The 20,215-nt window shown below is 47.1% G+C and overlaps 1 protein-coding gene and 1 pseudogene across 4 annotated transcripts in view; both read left to right on the forward strand.

Annotated features, from left to right (window-relative positions):
• The window catches only part of LOC144132332 (uncharacterized), a 222,134-nt gene that overhangs the window by 47,606 nt on the left and 154,313 nt on the right, over window positions 1-20,215 (forward strand). For all 4 annotated transcript variants that reach the window (XM_077664658.1, XM_077664657.1, XM_077664655.1 and 1 more), the window contains 3 exons: window positions 4,744-4,937; window positions 14,676-14,922; window positions 19,655-19,770. In XM_077664658.1, coding sequence (XP_077520784.1) covers window positions 4,744-4,937; window positions 14,676-14,922; window positions 19,655-19,770 — 557 coding nt within the window. The remainder of the gene's footprint in view (window positions 1-4,743; window positions 4,938-14,675; window positions 14,923-19,654; window positions 19,771-20,215) is intronic.
• LOC144132334 (uncharacterized) lies at window positions 6,614-8,585 on the forward strand (annotated as a pseudogene).

Consider the following 20,215-nt stretch of genomic DNA (forward strand, 5'->3'; position numbering starts at 1 on the left):
CTGATCAGCCATCTTCCATTTCGGCGGCAATTCAAACGAGATGGAAAAACCACGTGGCCAAGAACGACTTCGACGCAATCAGCTAACACAAACAACCAAATCCGTTCGCAGAACTGCACAGAATGAGGGGCGAGTGAGCAGATCAGTGCTGTCGGCGCGTTGGCGAGGTCCATTCGTGTTTCGGAGGGTGGCGCGGTGTAGAGCTATGGGCGCAGCCAATTTGTGTTCGGAGAGGTGAAAGGCAGCGGGACTGAGGTGCGCGAGGCTGGCGATGCCGAGAAGGCCAGAAAACAGGTTCTATTGTGTACAGCAGCTGGAATTTCTTTCCTTTTTTTTTTCTTTTCAAGGATTTCGCATTCCACTACCTTTTGGCACCAGCAATCAGGAGCCAGACTTCATTGTTATAACCGATAGTGCGGCATGGGGGCATTGTAGTAAGCGGGTTTTTTTACCATAGAAAACATACAAAAGTGGACGGTGCAGCCGCTTTTCATTGTTGTAACCGATATATTGTTAAAACCGGTATCGTTATAAGTAGGTTCGACTGTAGTTGTGTTATATAACTACCATAAAAACCGGAATATAGGTCGAACTTTTTTTCAAAAAACCATGGTGAAAAGTCGACCCCCGTCTTATATACCGGTCATTGGCGGAAAAAATACGGAAGTCTTGCAACAATGGGTGGCTAAAGTCAACAGCCTTCATCACCATCGCCATCAGCAGCAGTGCCGCCATTTTGCGTTTCAGTAGATGCAAAGCGGAAGCTAACGGCAATTTACCGTCGCCTTCAAGAAAAACACGATTGAGTACGAGGAAGCTCACGGGAACCTGGCGGCACAGCACGAATTTGGAGTATCCGAAAAGAGCATTCAGTACTGGCGGAGGCAGAAGCTGCGTATTACAACTTGCAGCAACCAGAAGAAAACAATTTCGTGGGCAGACCGTAGTGTATCGAGAATAGGAAGGAAACGTTGCGCTGCGAGCAAGATCGCTGCCTGTGACTGCGGAATGCATCCGCGTGAAAGTGGCAGAGATCGCGCGTGCCTCTAGACTCACGAGGGCGCAATTCAAAGGCTCGCCATCCTGGTTGCGGCGATTCATGAAGAGGAGGGCTTTGCTCTACGGCGCTGTACTTGCCTGTGCCAGAAACAAACACGCGGGCCGATTGGTGCGCGATATTGTTAAAAAATTTGCCGGGTGTACATACAAGCAGCATTTAAATGAAATTAAATACTGTCACCATTGTGCAACCTCTAGAGTCGCATTTGTTTCAAAGTAAGGATGTCTTTCGGTACTTTTCCTATTGAAAAAGATTTTTCATTTTTAGAATTGGTTAGTAAGGGGGTCGACCTATATTCCGGTCCGAACTATAGTCCGGTTTTTACGGTAGTTATGTGCGTGCATTGCATTAGTGCACCCCTTGGATGTAGCAGCCGCTCACGTGTTCAGACTGTGCGAGCAGGTGGTGTGATCCAGTCTGATAATCACAATGCGAGACTCCGTATCCCTGCTGCACTCCCGATCCAGTTCAGGTATCGCTACCACGGTGGCTCAATAGTTTTGGCGCTCAGCGGCTGACCCGAAAGACACGGGTTCGATCCCTGTTGCGGCGGTCGGATTTCGATGGAGGCGAAATGCTAGAGGCCTGTGTACGGCATGGTGTCAGTGCACGTTAAAGAACCCCAGGTGGTCGAAATCATCCGGAGCCCCTCATAGCCTGAGTGGCTTTCGTTAAACCAAACCAATAAACCAGTCCAGCTATCATAGTGTGCCAGACCCCTTCTCCACTATTGCCTCCTACTTCCCTCTCCAGCCGCCACGGTGGCCGAGTGGTTATGGCACTTGGCTGCTGGCCCCAAAGACGCGGGTTCGATCCCGCCCGCGGTGGTCGAATTTCGATGGAGGCGAAATTCTAGAGGCCCGTGTACTGTGCGATGTCAGTGCATGTTAAAGAACCTCAGGTGGTCGAAATTTCCGGAGCCCTTCACTACGGCGCCTCTCATAGCCTTAGCCGCTTTGGCACGTTAAACCCCCATAAACCATACTTCCCTCTCCTATGAGAGGGGATTTCTCTCTCCACTTTTCCACCTGCCAACTGGACAGATTGTTCTGACCTGGGGGTTCTGATGCTGACTCATTAAATAATGAAAGAAAAGAAACCCTTCACTTTTCGTTTCAAACAAGAATGATGGGAAAAGTGGTAGCAGAAGCACACTTCATGGCGATGCTTCACCTGGATGGTGATGCAGGGGCAGCAGTGAGGCATGCAGGAGGTGGTGCTTGTGATGGTGTCTGTGGGCAGATGGTGTTCGGATGCCACTGAGCCTAGACTTCAGTATAGTGCTCTGCAGGAGCCAAAGTTCTGCATTTGTTGCACCTTCATTGGCCAAATGGTTTCAGCTGGTTCCAAAGCATTTAGTCACTGCAGAGAAGTAGACACCTCCTTTTGCATTCAACTGCTGCTGTGGATAGATTTTTAAGAGCATTGGCTCATACTCATCACATTTTGAGATTATGTGGGGTCTGCTACCACCACGAGATCACAGCGCCATCTGTGGCAGGAACTAGGAAACAGCATATCTCGCATGGAGACTTGTAGTGCCATCTGCAATAGCATTGCAGAAACAGCCACCTGCCGCTTGCCAATGATGACGTCTCGGTGCAATATCGTGACAGGGGTGGAACTATGTGAGAAGGACGTCAGGGGACGAAATGGCGGCATAGTTTCGGTTCCTTGAATCCAAGAAGGCGGCCATTAAAATTGGTTGTGCCCTCCCATTCCTTTCCCCGCTCACCCCCAAAAAATATCCTACAACGGGACCAAAACTGTTCAGTTATGGGACCGCTATATGTGTATATATTCGTTCCGCTATATACATACTCTGACATCAAGGGGCACCCATCCGGGGACAGTTGTGTACCGAATTTGGCAGGCAAATAAAACCTTATCGGTTGTGGCATAAAAATGAAACCACAAATCAATAATAGGTAAACATTGTATACGTGCAATTACTAATTGAAGCGTTACCATATCGCGCCGCAAGCCGAATTCTAGGCCCACCTTGACCCCCCAAACGAAGCTAGTTCTGTTTAGGGTGGATCTTGAGGAGGTGTAACTGGACAATGGGCGTGTTCTTTTTCACTTTGTCTAGTAAACCAAACAGCTAACGCTCGTCACTGGCGGCCTTTTTTTTTCACTTACTTCCCCATGCTTTGTGAGCTTTGTTTGTTTGGAAAGTAGCTTTTATACCCAGAACGTGCAAGTTTCTTTTGTTGAATGCAAAGCATTAGCGACTTGTGGCATTCATAACAGATAGCTCAACCCATCCGCATGACGTCTTAGAATGTGAAGCTACAAAAAAGTTAACCAAGAAGGTAACGCATGTGCAGTGTGTGGTAAATTCATATAAAAAATGGAACATATTTTACTACTATATAAAGTATAATCAATATCTAGATACTGGCACAGTCTCTTTTCCAGAAGCTCTGTGGTTTAGAGATAACAAAGGCAATGTAAATGAATCTGACAGACCTCAGCGAAAATCTATTAGTATATGGGTGGCTCAAAACTATGGCAGTGACGTAACAATACAACTTCAGGATTAATAATTGGGCAGACTTAAAGGTCTTTAGAATGTGTATTAAAAAAAAAGTGGCAAGTAATACCACTATATTTGACATTTTTAGAGAGAGATACGGAAAAAGAAATACCAAGCATGCACCACCCCATTTCAAAGGGGGCACTTCTAACATATATTCATCCATCCATGAGCATGCTGTTAACTTGCTGAGACTAGTGTTGGTGCAGACGATGCAGTATCAGCAAGTGTGTCACTCACTGAAGGAGTTCAACTGCTAAAAATGAGCAGGCTAAGCGAGCCCTGGATCTGCTGTTCTAAGCTAAGCATGGCTCCTGCACGGAAGAGTGACTGCTTTCTCTCGTTAGGCTAGGTTTGGTTTATTGGGGTTTAATTTCCCAGAGCGAATCCGACTATGAGGGACACCGTAGTGAAGGGCTCCGGAAATTTTGACCACCTGGGGTTCTTTAACGTGCACTGACATCGCACAGTACACGGGCCTTTCGAATTCTGCCTCCATCAAAATTCGACCACCGCGGCCGGGATTTAACCCGCGTCTTTCAGGTCAGCAGCCGAGCGCCATAACCACTGAGCCACGGCAGCAGCCAGGCTTTTTATTGTGTAAACTAGAAGCCTTGGGGGGCAGGATAGCAGACCTGTATGAAACTTTGCCCTATGTGGGAGCACATTCAACAACTTTTTAGCAATCCTTGGTGGATCGTTTTAATGCTCTGGCATTTTCTATTGTTGCTGATTCTGTTGTAGTTAACGTGCATTATATGCAAAATTAGTCATTCTTTACTTTGCATTCATAGATTGCGGGGAGTCCTCGTACCACTCCTGGTGTGCAGTGGTGCAGTGGTTAAACAATGCGCCACTACCCCGGCAGCTGGATACAACCATGAGTGGGGATTGTGAAACCAAGGTTACTCTTGCTGAGTTAGGTACCTCTCGTGACCAGTCATTAACTGCCACCTGCCATGGTGGGCAGTTTGCTCAAATCTGGTGTGTAAGTTGCCACTTGCCAGGATGGGCAGGTTGTGATGACGTTACAAGGCTCGCACCGCGTCACCCGTGGCAGCGGTTGCCATTTCCGGTTGTGCAGACCCTCCTAATGGCAACACATTAATAAGTCTTGCTGAGTTGTGTGGGTGTGGTTGCTCAGTGTGCGCAGGGAGCCGGCGCCGCTTCAGGAGGGTGGCCGGCTGGAGGGCTGGGTGGTGCCGCTGATGCTGCACGAGCCCCCAGACCCGACCCGGCGGCCCATGTACGACAAGGCCAGCGTGTACCGGGGGGCCACTGAGTTCCAGTTTGAGGAGCTGCGTGTGGCTGTCATGCACGCACGGCAACGACGGCTGGGTGTGTTGTGCCTGCCTTCTTTCTTTTTCCCTGCTGTGCCTTGTTTCAGTGTTTCTCATGATAGTAAAGGACAGCTGAAGTGTGTGAGTGGCAGTGCTGGTGGCAGGGCTGGTGCCTCCTGGCCCTTTGTTGCTGCACTTGCTCTCGTTACATGAATGGAGCATGATGGCTCCCCGTTATTATCCTAGTTCTCGCCACTGAGCAGGGGTGTAGCCATTTATTTAGTACAATATGGTTAATTTGAACTGATGCCCGGGTCCCGGCACAGCCCTGTTTATTTCATTGGGGGAAAAATCCCGATAATTCAAACAAGTCTGCATCCGCTACGTTAATTTGAACTAGGACCCCCTGGCTTACACCACTCCTCGTAGATAGAAATTGACCCATAGCGAGTAAAACGTGCTGAAAATTTACTAGAGATGTAAAACAATGGAAAAGAAAAAAATCCGAGCGCACGAGGCTGGCAGAGCACACGCTACAGTGCTTGCCGAAGCAGGTTTTCACTGTCTGAGCATTTGCCCGGGCAGCCGTTGCTTCGGTGCAAGCCATTCCAGGTTTTCAATGTGCTGCAGTCGCTGTGTCGTGATCACGTGGTGTACACAATGCAGTACTGCAGTTCAGGTGCTGCCGTCATGCTTTTTGTTGGTGCCGCAAGCTACCGTATTTACACGATTGTAAGTTGACCTATTTTTCAAAATTTGAAAATCCGAAGTGGGGTGGTTGACTTAAACCAAAGCATCGCAACATGAATAAAGGCGTGACAAACGTGATATCAGGCATGCTACAGCGTGGTTGCATTTTTGCTGCGTGGCTCCGTCGCATCGTTCTTGGTGCTGGCCTTGAGCAGCTGCTATGTCAACGCGCAGAACCGGCATCCCCACCCTGCGCGAGGCCTCTGATGGTGGCTGCCGATAAGCAGCAAACTGGCACCAGCCCACTCCCCACACGTGGTCGCAGATTGCGTCTGCTGATAAGCGGTGGCGGCCCGATAACGCATTGACGTTCTACTCTTTAATAGGCGTCGTCCTAGTTTTTTTTGTGTACATTCAACCGCGCACTGGGCGCTCAAAGGAGCGTCGATAGTTGATGGAAGGGCCGCTGTTTCAGTCGCGGTGGAATCCCCACTCGGAACCGCAGTGGCGCCAGTGTGTGTCGGTAGCAGACGGAAGAGCCGACACCGCTGACGCGTAGTTTCTTTTTGGCTTTGACGCATTGACTACTGCTGGCCGAGTTTCACAGCTATTTAATGTAGTGCTTCATCATTTGTGCTCCGGGTCCAATAAGCGACCGGTGCTCGTTCACGGCTACGTTCAAGATGGCTGTCATTCTTTACGTTGAAAAAACGAACAACCGGGCGTCGGGCCGCAAGTTCGACGCTCGCAACGGGTGATACAGCTGTGGCAGCTGCAGCGAGGCAAAATTTTCAGCTGTTCCACGCAGTGTGGCTGTTTGCGAAGTGTGGGATTTCGCTGCACGATGATGCTAGAATGACGAGCTGTGGGACCGCAGCCGCGATCACGACGGCACCGCTAGTGAGCAGGGTTCGTAGCGGTCCTTGAAACCCTTAAAAACCCTTGATTTTTAAAACGCTATATTCAAGGCCTTGGAAACCCTTGAATTTTTTTAGGTGCTGGGAAGTCCTTGAATTTTACGCTCGGCTAGGCTTAGCGGAATTGACAGAGCGTCTGGCCACATTCATCAAGTCCTAATCCAAGTCAATCCAGTGTACTTGTTTCCTGACCATTTCCTCGTGGTTAGCGTGGTTCACGGGCTGTGGAGAAAACTTCCCAAGTTTTCCCGCTATGCCAGGAAGGTGCAAGTTCCAGCGGTCCTGGCTGGACCATGATGTTTATAAGCAGTGGATTGCTCCGGATCCCTCGGACTGTCATCGCGCAAAGTGTAGGGCGTGTTGTAAAGCATTTGACGTTTCCTCCATGGGCGAGTCGGCAATTAAAAGCCACATGAGAAGCTCAAAGCACATTGCAGACGTAAAAAATGGAGCGCAAGGAAACTCGATTCGGAACTACGTGGCGGCTACCGTCAGTGAGCGACCGGAAAGCGTCATGCCTTCAGTGTCAGACTTGCGTCATGCGTGCGGTATGAACGAACTTGTGACCGATGCCGAGGTATTGCGGACTTTGAAAGTGGCAGCTTCCCACTACTCATACAATTCGTTTTCGCACACAGGAACTGTTCCAAAAGATGTTTCCCGACAGCGAAATCGGGAAAGCCTTCTCCTGTGGTGAAAAGAAATGCGCGTACGTCCTTTGTCACGGCCTGCGGCCGTATTTTCTCTCGTGTTTGCAGCGCGAAATAGAGCAGTGCGGCTCTTACGCTGTCCAGTTCGATGAGTCATTGAACGACTACCTTCAGCGGAAGCAGATGGATATCCACGTGCGGTACTGGGACGCCGTTTCTGAACGTGTAACTACCAGGTACTACACATCAGTCTTCATGGGACACAGTACGGCAGAAGACATCCAGGAAAAGCTTTTGAATGCCTTGGATTGTTTGCCACTTTCAAAAATAGTTCACTTGTCTATGGATGAGCTCAATGTGAATTTAAATGTTTCAAAAATTTGCAAAGTCACCTTCAGAACAACTATCAAGTTCAGTGCCTGGAGTTGGGGACTTGTGGTCTTCACACACTGCACAATGCGTACAGAGCAGGTGTTGGTGCTAGCAAGTGGTGCCTGGATACCCTCCTTTCAAGCCTAAGTGGCCAGTTTCACGATGCACCTGCACGGAGAGATGACTTTGCCTCTGTTACTGGCCAGACAATGTACCCTCTCAACTTTGTCTCGCATCGCTGGGTTGAAAATGTACCTGTTATTGAGCGTGCCATTCTTTTATGGCCCCATGTGAACAAGTATGTGCAATGTACCAGAGTGAAACAAGTAAGTTTGCCTTAGTGTATTGCATTCCAGCGTGTGTGTGATGCCTGCGCTGATCCGCTGACGCCAGCAAAGCTTCAATTTGCTCTGGAAATTGCAATGATATTCAAGCCATTTTTGACTGAATACCAAGGTGACAAACCTCTGGTGTTCTTTTTAGCAAAGGACCTTGAAAGTGTTGTGAGAAAACTGATGACAAGGTTTGTAAAGTGCTCTGTGGTAGCAGCGTCTGCTGGAGTCTTGAGCCTCTTGAAGATTGACATTGATGATCCAAAGAACCATGCTCCCCTTGAAAAAGTAGACATTGGTCATGCAGCAGAACAAGTTGTGAAAGCTGTCAAGATAAGTGCAAAGGATGTGTTTGCATTTAAGATGGAGTGCAAACAGTTTCTGATTAATGTAACAAAGAAGATATTGGATAAAAGCCCACTAAGATACCCTCTTGTTAGGGCGCTCTCTTCTTTAGATCCTGTGCGGATGTGTTCAAGGCCGGATGAGTGCCTTACAGGCTTCAGGAAAGTTTTGGGTGCCCTCATTGAAGCAAACCGGTTGAGCGAGCACCAGCGAGATGCAGTTCTCGCCGAGTACACAGAGTTGCTCCAGGAAGAAAAGCACACCCTTGGATGATTCGAGAAGCATTCCAAAAGTTTCGATGAGTTTTTTTGCAATCTTTTGAAGTTCGTTCTTCATGCTCAAACCTCTGGGGTGTGGTCAAAGTTCTGCTTATTTTAAGTCATGGTCAAGCTACTGTAGAAAGAGGATTTAGCATTAATTGCCACATCTCCATTGAAAACATGAAGGAAATGTCTTACGTGTCACAAAGAATTGTGTGCGATGCCATAGATAAGGCGGGAGGCATCCATAAAGTTGCAATAACAAAGGAGCTGCGGACATCTACTTCAGCCGCTTGGAACCGCTGCCAAGCGTACCTGGAGGAGCAGAAGCAGCAAGAAAGAAGCTCAGCAGTTGAGGCAGTCAAAGAGAAGCCTTATTGAAAATGAAATTGAAGCCAACAGACACAAGAAAAAGAAACTAGAAAAAACTACTGTCGACTTGACGGCAGCTGCAGACAGTTACTCCGAAAAAGCTGAAGCAGCAAATGACATCACATATATTGTGAAATCAAACAGTCTTAGAAAAACTGCGAAAGAAAAGATGCAGGACCTTCAAGCAATTGATCGCGCGATTGCAGAAAAACTTCAAGCGCTTTCTTGATATGCTTAACGAGTGTGTGCTTCAAGGAAATGTGTGTGTGTTTACTGATATGTGTTTTAAGGTGGTATATGCCTCTTTCCTTTTTTCTTTTTCAATAAAATGAATGATTTTGTTGTTGAAGAATTTTTTTTTGGTCCGAGCTGCTAATCACAACATTGTTTGAGGTCCTTGAAATTGCTATGCCAGGGCCTTGGAAAGTCCTTGAAAACCCTTGAATTTTTTCAACTAAAACTGCTACGAACCCTGGTGAGGACGATGGCTCAAGTGTGGACGAGTAGTCCAGTGACTAATACATTTTCATTTTGGAATGTGGCTACGGGCGCTCCCGCGCATGGCAGCCGACAGCAGCTGGGGATAGGTGGAGGCCGCAGGATAGTGCGATCGCGTTCTATTATTAAAGGCCAAGTGTAAACGACCTCCAAGTTTGATTGTTTTTTTCAGAAATGTGGTGTGGGTGGGGGGGTTGACTTACATTTGAGTTGACTTACAATCGTGTAAATACGGTACATGGACAGCAGTGTAGAGACGTTGGAGCCCTTGAACGATGCTGATATAATTGAGGCTGCACACTGTTAGCAGGGCACAGTGCTCGCTTGCGGTGAGCACAGCCGACAGTGATGAGTCCGACTGCGGCATCGAGCCTATGCTGCCACCAAATGCATGTGAAGTAGCATCGGCGCTCGATGTTGCAGCATGCTACTTCTCTGCCAATGAGAACTCTGACATTGCGCTGGATCTCTTGGGCAAGCAGCAGTTAATGCTGATGGAGTCTCAGCAGAAGAACAGCAAGCAAATGCTCATCACTAATTACTTAATTTTTACAACCCTTCTCCGTAAATAAACATAAAGCTCGCTGCTCACACGAATGCATTTCAGTACTTGTTTCTGGCGCATAACTGGCCGATCAGTTTATTTAATTTTCCATTAGGACCGCATGAATTTAATTCTCAAGATCTCCCGCCACAAACAACGAGTCTAGATGTGACTGCTTCGGGTTCTGTCCGCGCGGCATGGCGCAATGGCCGCTTACTCTAGTGCCCATTCGAAAATTTGAACAATTTTCCAGTCCCCTTCGAGTTCGAATTAATGACCTTTTACTATATTTATTCTGAGATGCCCAGAGGGTCAAGAGTTATTGAAGAGGTGAGTGGTTACAGGAGAATACAAGGAAAAACCGGGGGGGGGGGGTCTGCTCAAGGTGGGAAGAGGGCCTTAGAAATGAATTTTTATGAATGGATCCACAATTATGAAATCTTCAGGGAACATGAATTTTTGTATGCTGCTTCCAAATATGTAATTTAATTTTATGTCCAACAAGCCCTTGTACAGTCGCGGGCAAAAAATATTAGCACAGATCACTGGCGATCAGAATTGTGGAATCTCACCACGCGGCGCTGCGGTTCGCAGACCTGCCTATCGGGCCGTTTCCATTCTTGCAGCACAGGGGGGGGGGGGACGGTAGGAAGTAAGCTTTATCAAGCGTGCTATCACCTTAGCGCCGAAGTGCCTACCCTACGTATTTATTTTGGCTCGGTTATCATCAGCAAAGATGTATTCTTTTCTATTACTGTCTTTTTTATGTCCGTGATGGTTTGTCAAAAGAAACACGGGGGGGGGGGGGGGGGGGGGGGGGGGGGGGGAATAGATGACAGCGCTGCTTTTAGCCAGCATTACACAAGCTCGACAAACAGATAGACTTTATTTTTTTCAATGCAACTAATCTACATAATATTGACAGGAGCACTATCCCATCAATTCAAGAAAAGAAGTAAGGAGGATAGCCAGCTCGCTGTCGGTATGTGAAAGCAAACACGTCGTTGCACTAGTGGCGTGCATAGGCCCCACCCACCCTCACAACGCTTTGAAGGCGCTCAGGCAAGGATTCAAACAGGCTCCTTGCAAGGCCAGGAAGAGCCTGGAGCCTGCTCCATTCCTCTTGAACCGCCGCCCAAAGAATATCTGGCGATGACTCGTGCAGCTGCCTTTTCGCTAGTGGCTTTTTCATTAGCCCCCATATATTTTCAATGATATTAAAATCTGCTCCCTTGGGAGGCCATGGTAGCTCTTGGATGCAGAGCTCTTCAAGCAGTTCCCGCACCCGCCTGAGAAAAAAAAAGAAAACAATTACACGCTGCAAGCAAGCATTCGTTTCGTGTTTACATGAAAGTAAGAACAGTGAAAAATACGCTAGGGAACATTGAATAAAGCAAGCGGAATGATTCTGTCAGTTTTGTATCGCTTTTAGTGTAGTATGACATCACATGGAAACAATTGTTCCTTGCGAAAACGTGACATTGTTTGCTTTATAGTGCATTGCCAAAACAGGGGGAAGAGGTGCTTATAGGTACAAGAAACGTTTATTATTTCAGTGAAATCGAAATGAAGGCTGTTATGCTGGCGGTATGTTCACTTTTGCTCCTTGTCTTCTCCATGTCTTGTCTGCCTTGCTATATGCGCGTTGCTGCCAGATATGACCTGCTTATCAGCGTAGCTTTGTTTCGCTCTTCACTCTACTCAGTTTTAGTTCACACTTGTGATGGAAATGCAATTCGTTTTGCAGACACTTATCTCGGCGTGACATAGCCTGAGCTAAAACGTTGTCATACCTGCATGTGTGGATAGGACTTCTGTTGTGCTGAAAGAGGAAGCACCCATCAGGGAACGGGCCGTCCAAAACAAAAGGGAGAGGGTCATTTTGAATAATAGCTTCGCAGGAAGCAGCAGTCAGCGTTCCCTCGACCCTGATCAGTGGCCCGAGCCCTTGGTGCGTAATGCAACCCCACACGTTAATGGAGCGACGTTCGCTGGATGCGATGGCCTGCGCAAACTGTGGGTCATACCTGCAAAAAATAAATACGATTATGCAATTTGTCTGAGAAAAGCTGAGCACCTATTGGCCAAAACCTCTCGTTAGTATGGAGTAAAAGATTGAAATTTCTAATAACTTAAGCATAGTCATTCATGACTCTTAAGATTAGAATGCTACACCTTAAGTACACCAAGATGAACTTTTAGCGATAAAACCGTATAAAAATAACAGCAGCATACAGTGCATTTCACTTGAGAAGGAGCACTAACCGTAGTCACTGGCCAGATCAATGTCTCGCCCTCGAGTAAGTAACAGATAAAAAAGGATTGTTGTGCACTTGCCGCGCGCCAACCGGCCTCCAGACGCGCCGCTGCTGGTCCCACTTCGTGGAGAAAGTCGATTCATCTGAGAATATGACTAGCCCCCAATCTTTTGCAGTCCAAGTGAGGTGGCTTGTGGTAAAGTCGAGACGGAGTCGTTGGTGATGTGCAGTGAGAAGTGGCCTCCGACAAGCGACGCGACTATACAGTCCGGCTGACCGAAGGCGTCTCCTAATCGTCCACAAAGAGACTCCCTGGAGGCCCAGTTCCTGCTGTATCTCGGCAGCGGTAATATGAGGGCTGCGGAAGGCGGCGCCAATGATCAGCCGATCTTGCTCCTCAGTTAGGGCTCTCAGACGTCCGCTACGCTCCGTGTCGCCAGTCCTCTCTTCTTCTAGGAAGGCACGCACAATGCGGGTCACAGTCCCTACTGCGCACCCTACTTCGGCAGCAATGCTTCTCCGGGACCTGCCTTCCTGAACTAATGTCAGGATTTCCGCTCATGTAGCGAGGTTGACGCGCGGCATGTCTTTTTTCCTTCTGGAAAGATTCTTAGGGCGTGGGTCTAATTTATAACACCTGTTATCGCCCATCGCGAACAGGCTGAGCGATATCACCATTTTTTTTTGCTTGGCCTATCGCTTAGGCAACATCCAATAAACCATCCTATTTCAGGCAATTGTTTCCTCTTCTTTCATAGTCATCCTTCCGCAGCGCGGCTGAGGCTGCTCGCAAAAATAACTGCCAAACAAGCAAAAAACAAACAACTATCCTATTCTTCACCATTCGCCTGCGGGAGCAAGGCTGTATCGAAAAAAAAAAAAAAAAAGAGAGGGCGTGGCAGAAAATTATATCTTGCTGGGCCGTCGCACTCCGCTGAACCCCCCCTAATACTGTAGAATGGGAACGGCCCAGCACTCTCGTTATCAGCCTCTTCGTAACCCGCAGCGCTACGCGTTGTCACTCCGGCGCCCCGTTGTTCCGTCCTGTGTGCTAATCTTTTTTACCCGCGACTGCACACTTATGCAATATGTTACGTAGATTTTTGCCGAGAGTTTGAAAAAGAATTCTGCTGCACGGAACTTGTTATTTTGTATGCCATTGATTTCTCTTGAGATCAAGCTACGCAATAAAGGTAAAATTATCATCCTGCCTGTTGTAGAAGGTGGGCTATAGGATTTTGAAATCATCTGAATACCAGCTTTTTTTTTCCCGTTTGAGAAGTGGTAAATTCAAAACCCTGTAACTCAACTTCTATGATAGGCAGGATAATAATTTTGCCCTTATTGCATAGCTTGATGTCAGGACAAGCCAATGGCATGTGTTCTATCAAGGTTCATGCAGCAAAATTTATTGAAAGCTCTTGGCAAAAAGTTACAGAACAATATTATATAAGTGCACAGAGACTTGTTTTACATAAAATTGAGTCACATATTTGGAATCATCATGCAAAAATACATACTTCTTGAAGATTTTGTTATTGTGATTGCATTAACAAGAATTTTTTTCCTAAGACCAGCTTCCCCCCTTAGCCACATTCTCAGCGGAGAAAATGCGACAGCATTTAAGTTGTCTGGTTGTCACCTATAGGGCAGAAACGGGGAGGCTAACGAAAAGGGTTCAGCTTAAATTAAAGACAACGCAGCGAGCCATGGAAAGAAAAATGATAGGTGTAACCTTAAGAGACCGGAAGCGGGCAGAGTGGGTGAGGGAACAAACGCGGGTTAATGACATCCTAGTCGAAATCAAGAGGAAGAAATGGGCTTGGGCAGGGCACGTAATGTGAAGACAAGATAACCGCTGGAGTGGATTCCAAGAGAAGGCAAGCGTGGTAGGGGATGGCAGAACGTTATATGGGCGGATGAGATTAAGAAGTTTGCGGGGATACGGCAGCCGCAGCTGGCAAAGGACCGGGTTAATTGGAGAGACATGGGAGAGGCCTTTGCCCTGCAGTGGCCATAGTCAGGCTGATGCTGATGATGATGGTGTGATGTCTACAATGAGCCTGTCATGTTCTTGCAATTTTCTAGTCAAAAATGGTTGGAACCAGTTCTATTTCCCTTATATGGAATGCATTAGTCTTCACCTTCTGAAATGTTCCAGTATCTTCCATTGAAATATCAAATGAGACTATACTAGTTTGACCCACTAATCCACCTCAGTCCACATTCTGGGATGGGCCTATTTCCAAAATTTTGGGGGTCCCTTGGAATCTTTGAGCGTAGGCCAAGTTGCAAATTTTGGGGTCCTCAGGTTTTCCACAAGGTTGGCACCTGGTTCAGGCTTCCACCTGCTACCATGGGCACGTTGTGATGTCGCAGGATCGCGCGATCTCTCTTGACCAGTCGGGGAATTTTGTGACAGAGAAGTGGGAAAGGTTTTGTGAGACGACAACCTTAATGCTATTGCATTAAAACACGAGTGCAATGTCACAAAAAGAAAAATGACCTAATTTCATTGGGGTGGTCAGTGGCTTGAAAACATGCGACCCCCATTTCAGCGGAGGAGCGTCTGCAGCGGGAACGGCAGCGAGCGGATCTGCTGGAGCTGGAGCAGCTAGCGGAGCTGGAGCGCAAGCGGGCTGCGCGGTGTGAGCGCGAGCTGGCAATGATGCGCCGGGAAGAACAGCAGGCTGGTCCACAGGGCGGCAGCAGCCAGGAGGCCTCCCAGATTGAGCGGCTCCAGTGCGAGGTGCTCCGCCTGCACAAGGAGCTGGAGGAGATGCGTGCACTCCTGGCCAGCACCAGGTGTGTGTGTGTGCGTTTGCACGTTTCCCACTGGGGCTGTGTGCTCCGCTTGTCTTGGAATCCAGACCACACAACCTGCCACAGGGGCTGCGGTATTCAGCTAAGGGCTAGTTGGATACTGGGTCCAGACTTATTAACTAGTGCAAAAAAGAAGACACTGACAGTAGAGGTCTGACAGGACACATGCTAGGCTAGTTGCACATTTAGCACGTGTCCTGTTGCATCTCTACTCTTAATCTTTTTTTTTGCCCTAGTCAATACAGTAGATTTTCGGTAATACGATCCCAGTTGGCACCAATTTTGGGCTGATGCAAATTTGTAAAATGGCCTGGCCAGAGTGCATTGTGTGCAATGGGCAGAAATTCTGATATTGTGAACAAACCCCGTCTCGCTGTGGATTATGTGAACGCTTGCACTGTGACTGCACCCTGGGGCACAAAGTACTTACTGCTCGTACATTGCTGATTCCGCGATTGGCAGTTGTGTGGTGTGCACTGTAGCGATGAGCTGCAGTGCATGCCATATATTGCTGACGTCGTGAGTTAACGGTGGCACACAGCAGTAATAAACCCACCGGACTCAAACAGATCTGTAAATTCTACATGCAAATTTCATTAACTTTGGTCGCGGTGGCTCAGTGGTTAGGGCGCTCGACTACTGTGCCGGAGTCCCCGGGTTCGAACCCGACCGCGGCGGCTGCGTTTTTATGGAGGAAAAACGCTAAGGCGCCCGTGTGCTGTGGATGTCAGTGCACGTTAAAGATCCCCAGGTGGTCGAAATTATTCCGGAGCCCTCCACTACGGCACCTATTTCTTCCTTTCTTCTTTCACTCCCTCCTTTATCCCTTCCCTTACGGTGCCGTTCAGGTGTCCAATGATATATGAGACAGATACCGCGCCATTTCCTTTCCCCAAAAAACCAATTATTATTATTAATTATTATTGGATGATATGAATTTCAGATCATCCAGATATTTTTGTGACCCCGTGAGATTCGTATCATCGAGATTCTACTATATTCTGCATGATGCTTGAATTCTGCTGTGGTTGCGACCACATTTACATGGAGGTAGAATAGAAAACAGCCCCTGTACAAAAATGCCCTCACTTGTGGCATTCCCCCAAAGGCCACAATGAATGGGTTCTTTTAAAAGCATGCTTGGAAGTCAAGCAGAAAGCACATAGCTTCACTTCTCTGTAGACATGTCATCCTTCTTTGCACTGTTGTGTTTTCAAGAAATATTTATTGGTTATGAACATATATTGGTGGTGCTTTCTTTTTAGGATGGAGGCTCATAGGTGGTAGATGCATTTATACTTGTGAGTGGGCCTACGGGCAACCACTGGAGGGCGCTTCAGAGGCTGTAGGCTCTGGCTTTGGGAGCACATGGCAATACACCAAGTCAGGGGGTACAGGGTGATATGGGATGGGCGTCGTTCGAGAGCAGAGAAGCAAGAAGTAGGATAGCATTTGAGGAGCGATTGAGAAAAATGGCGGAAAAGCGGTGGGCTAGGAAAGTTTTCAGATACCTGTATATAAGGAATGTTGACACGAAATGGAGAAAGTGAACTAAAAAATTGACAAGGAAATATCTGGACAGCAGTAAGGGGTCAAATCAGCAATTATCGGTTAAGAAAAGGGTTAAAGAAACAGAGAGAGCTTTGTGGAAAACAGGGATGCTGACGAAATCAGCACTGGCAACATACAGGATTTTTAAGCAGGAAATTGCCAAAGAAAATATGTATGATAATTGTAGGGGAAGCCCTTTGTTGTTTGAGGCCAGGACAGGAGTTTTGCGGACTAAGACGTATAGAGTCAGGTACCAGGAGATAGACACGTTGTGCGTTGTGTGCGGAGAGGAGGAGGAAACAGCTGAACACTTGATACTTTTTTGTAAAGGGCTTCACCGTACAGTGGAAGGCAGCGGGGCTGACTTACCCAAGGCATTGGGGTTTAGGGATAGTGAAGGGAAAGTGGATTTTAAGAGGTTAGAAGTAACCAAGCGAAGGTTATCTGATTGGTGGCTAAAATCAAGAGAAGAGTAAAGTTTCATAAGTCATGGCCAGGTGGCTTGAGCCACCGCCCGATTTAAAGGGCTCATGCTTATCCCTAGATTCATCCATCCAGCTTCATGCACACAGGCATACTCATCATGGATTTTTGCTAACACAGTAAAAAAGAGAAGAAAAAAGGCTGGCTATGAAAGTGGAAAGAGGGCTTTTGATAGAAGGCAGGTAAGAAAGGCAAAAAAAGGGGGAATTATTCTCAAGTTGTGAACAGTTGTTGTGTTGTGAATCACAACAGTGGGCAGCGCAAAGCAGGAAGTGAGGGTGGCAGGAAGCAGAGGCTAGCGCCCCCGGGAGTTCTGCCACAACTCAATTGTGTCACACCTTTCTTAACTACCTTATTTGTTTGCATAATGGACAATTTCTTTTTTGCCCCAAAATGTCTGAAAATTTTGGTGGTCCATTTATTACTTCGGGTAAAGTATTTATAAAAAAAAAATTGGAGGGGTAAAGAAAGACAAATAATAGTACTCTTGGAATAAATTCATGTGGCATGACTCTCCTTCAGTATATAACCAAGGTTAAACGCATTCCTCAGCATGGTTTCTGTGCTCGAGGTCATGGTCTTCAACTTCTATCTTAAACTTGTGTATAAAGTAAAATCTCGTTAATTTGACTACTGTTAATTAGGAAATCTGTGTAGTTCGAACCGCTGGCTTGGTCCCAGCCAATGCCCATTTGTCTATGGCATCGCACATTCATTAATTTGGATCCCTGCGGGTCTCACAATGGTGAATTCGCACTGGGTTTCAAAGGGAGGCTATGTCCAAGTGTGATTTAGAAGTAGAGCAAGTTGGTAAAGATCCACTGGAACAAACAGTGGGGAAAAAGGACTGAAGAAGAAACACAGGAGGATGCTGACTCTCAACTAACATTATTCATCGTGGTTCACAGCACAGCAATAATGTCAAAACCTCCAAAGATTCACGCATTGTAGCCCACTGCCTCACGTGCGAGAGATGCTTGCAAAGTTTCAGTACAAGTGTTGTGTAGGCAGTTTGATGAGACAACGCGAGATGTGGTTGAATCACATCACCAAAAACCGAGACACATGCAACAGCAAACCAAATATGGAAACCTAACCGATAGTGAGATTGCATGTTTGTAAACCTTTCATTTTTTACCTTATCCTCATGTTTTCATCAGCCGCTCATGCATATAAATTGTGTACCATGGCGAATAAAGCTAGTTGAGAGGCGGCGCTCGTCCTGTGTTGTCATTTCTTCAGTCTGTGTTTTTTCGGGCTGTTTATTCGAATGGACAGGTATGATTGCCGTGACAGGAGATCGTCGAAATAACCCTACTCTACTAGGCATTTACGAAATAGCCCTACTAGGCATTTCGCGCTGGAAAAACAGTTACCATGATCGCCTGTGACGTAAAAGCAAGACTAGTGCACCCAAGCTGGTTAAAGCTGCTGGTGCACTTCCTGCATCGACGTGCCACCCAACGGCACGCCGGGTGATACTAATAGATTGGTTATATATCGCTTGCCTAGTGTCACTGGGCCTAACGTGTTCCATATTGGGCTGCAGTGAAAGTGCTTCGGCATAAAACATCTAAAATTGTTACCTGTTACCGCTGACACATTAACTTACATTGAAATGAGCATGCCACTGATTTTCATGCCTTTGTCAACGAAGTGAGTGAAAAAGCAGGCCGGCCACAAACTGCCTCGTGCCAACGGCCACGGAGTCCGGGCTGTCGACAAAACTTTTGTAGGCGTTGTGCTTGCAATTGCATCATAATGCACGCATGCCTGTGCTTCAACCCCAATTCCACGGGGAATGTCAGTGTCACCACTGAAAGTGAAAACTTGCTTCATTGACCGTTCTTGGTAAAACCAAACTACATAGCATTTTTTTACGGTCGAAAAAAGGGAAATAAATAAAAGACTGCTACTCGCTCGCAAAAGCTTCTTTGAAGTGGAATGTTGCTCTGAAAATTCTTTGTTGTGCGGGAAATCATTGCATTGCCTTTTGGGGTTTACTGGTGAGGATGGCAAATATACTTGGTTATGCCAGTAATTTTATTGTAGCAGGGTTGAGCTGTAGTTCCAGTCAGCGGAGTTCCAATTGTAGCTCTCCAATGCTTTGCTCCGTAGCGCTTAGGCTCCGCGAAGAAGCCAGTGCGCTGCTTCTCTTTTTGTTGCGCCCTAACAGGAATGGACTGCTTGTAAATTAAAGGCCCCCCCCCCCCCCCCCCCCCCGCCTTTTTTTTTGATGCTCTGCCCCCTTTCATGAAAGTACTGCAGAGGAGCCACTTTGGTGCGAGGCTGCCACTGCATTTTAACTCGTATTGGGTGCTCCCACATTTGATCCACTGGTGTGTTCATACATGTGCGACTGGTTGCTAAGCATATTATACGACTAGAATTTGTAGACATTTTAAACGTGGCCGGGAAATTCCGTTATCCGGGAATGTATTAACCGGGAGAAAAAAAATTGTGAACCTCAATTGGATGTTTTTAATGCAGGGGATTTGCAATGTGTGAACCGGAATTGTATCAGTGAGATGTTACTAGTACCTGGTTGTGGTGGTAATTTTGCTGTACCAGGGTTCATCTGTAGTTCCAATTGGTAGTGGAGTGTTTTAGGCCTGCTCACGTGTGTGCTGCACCTGCTAGCTGTGGAGGAACTGATGTGAACTTGCCTTGTGGTCTGCAGGAGCGGCACCAGAGACTACTCCCGGGTAGCTGACCAGATTCAGAACCTGGAGAGGACCATCATCGCCGCTGAGCAGTCCATGGTGGCTGGTCATGGTGCAGGCATGGATGCTGATGGTGAGTAAAACTGGGAAAAACGAGTAATTGTTCTTGCTTTCTCATTCACTCTATTTGTGCACTCTATTTATTTCAAAATAGTGCAGGCCAATGCTTGGCCCAAGTAGGAGTGGAATACAGTAAAAACTAGTTGATATGTTTTTTTTTAAATTGTAGGAAAAAATGTATACTATCCGGGAAAACGTACAGTCCAAATCATGTAATTTTGAAAAATGTAACTGCTGAATGAGGTACAAACACATTTATTGACTATTTCACTTCATAAAACTGTCGATTAGCATTTCTTGCATAGGGTCTGACTAACATAGGGTCTCGCAGCATTCAGTCCGTGTTTGCGCTGTCTTGAGCGCGGAAGGACCTTCGTAACGCATCTTGTCCGTCGACGGCGATGAGCAAGGTAACCAAAATCTGTTCGTCATTTTAGATATGCTTCACACCTTTGCAG

Source organism: Amblyomma americanum, chromosome 5 (assembly GCF_052857255.1).
Source record: "Amblyomma americanum isolate KBUSLIRL-KWMA chromosome 5, ASM5285725v1, whole genome shotgun sequence".
NCBI lineage: Eukaryota > Metazoa > Arthropoda > Arachnida > Ixodida > Ixodidae > Amblyomma > Amblyomma americanum.